This window comes from Danaus plexippus (genome assembly GCF_018135715.1).
Source record: "Danaus plexippus chromosome 3 unlocalized genomic scaffold, MEX_DaPlex mxdp_25, whole genome shotgun sequence".
In the NCBI taxonomy this organism is placed as follows: domain Eukaryota; kingdom Metazoa; phylum Arthropoda; class Insecta; order Lepidoptera; family Nymphalidae; genus Danaus; species Danaus plexippus.
In genome coordinates this window covers 2,858,093-2,862,614 of record NW_026869844.1, presented here as the reverse complement: position 1 = coordinate 2,862,614, position 4,522 = coordinate 2,858,093, and the positions used below count along the sequence as shown (strand labels likewise).

Here is a 4,522-nt window from a genome sequence, read left to right as displayed (position 1 = left end):
TAATAGAATTCCCACGAGCTCGTTAAGATATTCAGTCGATAGGCTGAATTACTAGTTAACTCAGTAGTTAGAAAAGCTCGTTATTCTCAATTGGTTTCAGTTCCTCTGGGAATTCATGCGTAATCAGCAGTTCCTGTAATTAACCACTAATAAATTTTGTTAAACTACGATCTTCTCGTAAAAAAGTAGCTAATTTCGTGTATAATTTCGTAGGATTTTTTTTTTTTTTGATTTTTGGTACTACATAGTTTTCAAAATGTTGTTAAGAAAATGAGGGTAGAAATATTAAATTGTTCAATTTATAGAGTGGATATAGAAATTTATCAACCGGTGTAAAGTATAAACGGATGCCTTTTCTTTCGAATGGTCAGTTGGTTTGGAATATTAAGGGCAGGCACTATTCACAAGGGCTTATAGCACTTTCTTTAATTTATGTTCATTATTATTATATATATTATTTAAATACTTCTCACTTGCCATTACGTGCAAAAAGCGGAAATTACTCTTTTATATCCTTCACTTCTAATGCTATAAAATCTGAAAGTCAATTGCCACAGTTAATATTAGACAGTTTTTAACCACTCATTAGTTATACAGAAAGCAATGACATCAAACGAAATACTTTATTATACTATTATTATAATAATTTATTTATAGTATATTTAGTTATTATTTTATTATTATAATAATATATATATGGGACGTTATGCGACACCATTCAAAATCAAAAGTCTCAATAACAAGCAAACCCAAAATCCATAACATGAATGATATTTTAGCAGATTATTTTTAAGTAAATATTCACAACCTATGTATATATTCAAGTATTTATAATTATAAAATATATAATATAATATACATCATTATAGATGAAACCTCTACGAAACATAAAAATAAATATTCTTTCGCATTAATTGTCTTAGCGTTTGTTTCTTACCGGATTGTTCGATTATTCTGCGGTTTTGAGTGAATAAAGGAAACGAATTTAATGTGAAAGTCTAGGATGTCTGCGGAGTAAATTTGAATTCTATTTTACAATGTTGTGCTTAATTTTGTTAGTATACTCTTTTAATTCCACTAGGCTAGCACTAGCATGGCTTTATATTGAAATACAAATTACTCTATATAATATGATCGCAATTTACTTCGTTAAATAAAAACATTTTCGTTTGACACACATTGTAAATGTCAATCCAAAAGGTTTTTTCGAGCAGTATTTTCGCTTAACACAGTATAGTTTAATTCTTTCACGGCGTCGGTTTTCCTGAGATAATGATCGTTGACCCGTCCCATTAAAATAAAAAAAGAAATGCCGTTTAAATATTTAAACGGTTCCATAAAAACAACGCCAGATGATTCATTTTCATAAAGTTGCATTTTTTTAACATTTTTGTGTCACAGGAAGGGTTTTTTTCTCAATTTTCAATTTTAAAAACCCACTAAATCATATGACCTAAGAACCCAATTCTTAATGTCCTTTCATTGATTTCATTTGGTTAAAGTTAAATCTTTAATTTTTTGGATATCGTAAAGCGAATTTACAAAAGCAATCTTGAAACAGTTGCAAGATTAAAATCCTTTTATGTAATACAAAACGTTTAAAAGATTAATTAAGAGAGGTCAGAGATACTTGTTACTGTAAAAAAATTCGCTAAATGGATTTGTTTTGCCAACACTCTGAAAAAGTTTTAATGAGATGCTCGGAGAAGTTAGACTAAGCGGTGTTTCTTGTCGGTTTCCAGCAGTTACCTTGCTTTACGGACCGCAGGAGCTTAAAATTGTTTTGTATTTAAGATGTATTAACCATGTTCAGATGCTACTAAAAATAAATTATTTAATAGTTTCGCTTACTAATATGACATAATAAAGTTCATGAAAACCTTTTTTTAACCTAAGATTACAAACTTAGGAAAAGAAAGGCAAAGAAAACATTTGTACTTAATTTTTAAAATAAAATTAGTTACATTGTCAGATTTATTTGCTGACATTAAAATATTGTAAGGCTACAAAATCAGAATTTGCAAAACTTCCTACAAAAGAGTGTTACTGTGCTGAACATCATTAATTATATTAATAAGTAATAATAAAAATTTTGTAAACGTTTTGCACCCACTTAAAAAAAGTGTGTGTATGTCTAAGAAACACATTAAAATTACCATTTGAAAAATTTAATAAACTATGATAATGAATATGGTCATTAAAAAGTAATAATTAATCGTCCTCAATAATGGCACCAAAATGCAAAGATACTATTAAGGTTAACCACGTTTATAATTGAGACTGACTTGATTTATTAGTGTTAGTATTCCGTTATTGATAGTTCCATTCAATAAGTTTTTAAAATGGTCCTCTATGCATTATTAGTAACGTTTCTAATTTTATTCGGATATTATTACAGAACAGAGAAGCTAAATTACTGGAAGAAAAGAAATGTTGTGCAAATAAACAAAAATACTTGGCATTTTATTTTTGGTAAATATTCACTGTCTGAGTTTTATAAAAATATGTATGATCTCTTTGAAGCCGAAAATTTTGTTGGTACTTTCGTGGGCCTTAAACCAGTGCTTATAATAAAAAATCCAGAGGATATTAAAACAGTGCTGCAAAGTGATTTTCAAACTTTTCATAGCCGAGGGTTCAAGACAAATCCTAAAGATGATTTAGCACAAAATTTGTTGCTAATCGATAACTACACAAAGTGGAGGCTTATAAGGCAGAAAATTTCCCCAACTTTTACATCGAAGAAGTTGAAAAATATGTACAATATCTTAGAACGATCTTCATCAGATTTCGTCAAATATATTGAAAAGAATCCTCACATGAAAGAGAACCCTTATAAAGCATTACATAAATTCACGTCAGCCTCGATCAGTGCATCAGTGTTTGGAATCAATCCGAATACCAAAAACCTCATAGATTCGCCATTGGTAGATATTATTTGGAATGTTGCAGATTCGTTTGCGTCATTCAATTTTAAATTAGCACTTGCAAATATATTTCCTAAGCTACACAACTTTTTAAATCTTAAAGTCTTCGGTGCCCAAAAAGACGTTGTAGTTGATGCGATCAAAAATATTTTGAAGTATCGGAGAAATACGAAGGAAAGATGCCATGATTTTATCGATGCATGCATTGAGATGGAAAATGAAGGCGTTATAAAAGACAACGTTACCCAATACAAGCTAAAAGTTACTCCAGAATTTTTAGGAGCTCAAGCATACTCTCTCTTTTTTGCCGGAGTTGACACAGTTGCAAACTCAATGCACTTTACATTATTAGAGTTGTCAAATAACTCTGAAATATTAAAAAAGGTCCATGACGAAATTGACAATGTATTCGATAATTGTGAAGGGAGCATTTCATTGAAAGATATTATGAATCTGAAATATTTGGATATGGTTATTAGCGAATCTTTAAGAAAATATCCTCCAATTGGATTAATGCAACGAATATGTGCTAATGAAACTTTTTTATCCAGTAATGTTAAAGTAGATAAAGGTTGCGTAGTAATTGTTCCTATTTATGGAATACATAGAGATCCAAGACATTTCCCTAATCCAGACAAGTTCGATCCCGAAAGATTCTCACCCCAAAATCGTATGAATATCTCAAAATTTTGTTATATTCCATTTGGTGAAGGAAATCGGATGTGTCTAGGTAGGTTGCACACTAAAATATCATAAGAGTGAAGGGAAACTATTGAAATGGTAATCCTTAAAAAAAGACTAAAAAAATATTTGGTTTAATTTCAGGAGCAAGGTTCGCAATGATTCAAATGAAAAGTGGACTTGCATGGCTTCTTAAACATTATACTTTAAGGGGATATAACTACATGCCAAATTGTTTCGAGCCAAGTCTCTTTGTTATTCGAGATCCAAAAGCACGATACGATTTAATTGTTAGAAACGAAACTGTAATTAGTTAAGTAAAACTGTGATTACGTCAAAAATTCTGTATCTCAGTCAGTAAAAACTAGAAAAATCTATTTATAATTATAATAATTGTTATTACTTTAATCACCTGGTAAATTATAGATATTTATTTAAATGCAATAAATATTTTATTAATATTTTTCTATATGGCTCACCTTCCAGTTTAATACGCTTAATATATTTTTAATTACTTTTCCAATTATATAATCCCCACCACTTAAAAATGTTTTAATAAGTTAATAAAGTATGTCATTTTTAGGTTATATGTATTGATGATTCGTGGTAGTTGTCAAACTTTTGTAAGCCCCCTGTTTTCATATCCTATGTTTTAAATTAATATTAATGTTTTTTTAATAAAGAGATTATGTTTAACTAATAAAGAGATATTTTTTATTTATGGACAAAGAAAAAAATCATTCTAGATTTTGTTTTAAAAATAGATCTATCTATCACTTTGTTTCAAGTTCATATTTGAATTAGTGTAATGTGACATTAAAACTATAATTGGGCTCAAGTAAAACAATGAAAAAGTTATAACCTCTGACAGAGCACAAAATAAGCGCTGATGTAACGACGTGATAACCCTTTTT

At 29.2% G+C, this 4,522-nt stretch overlaps 1 protein-coding gene across 1 annotated transcript; it reads left to right on the top strand.

Annotated features, from left to right (window-relative positions):
• Positions 1-2,325: 2,325 nt before the first annotated feature.
• On the top strand, positions 2,326-3,925 carry LOC116767121 (cytochrome P450 6B5-like). The gene is made up of 2 exons (XM_032657304.2): positions 2,326-3,657; positions 3,753-3,925. Exons 1-2 carry the CDS (start codon positions 2,343-2,345, stop codon positions 3,923-3,925), a joined length of 1,488 nt encoding a protein of 495 aa, XP_032513195.2. The 5' UTR covers positions 2,326-2,342.
• The last annotated feature ends 597 nt before the right edge of the window (positions 3,926-4,522 follow it).

Excerpts from the sequence above, each read along its gene's own strand:
- LOC116767121 (XM_032657304.2), top strand. The coding sequence starts at position 2,343 with ATGGTCCTCTATGCATTATTAGTAACGTTTCTAATTTTATTCGGATAT. Across the intron at positions 3,658-3,752 it reads AGGAAATCGGATGTGTCTAG|GAGCAAGGTTCGCAATGATT; the intron begins GTAGGTTGCACA and ends GTTTAATTTCAG.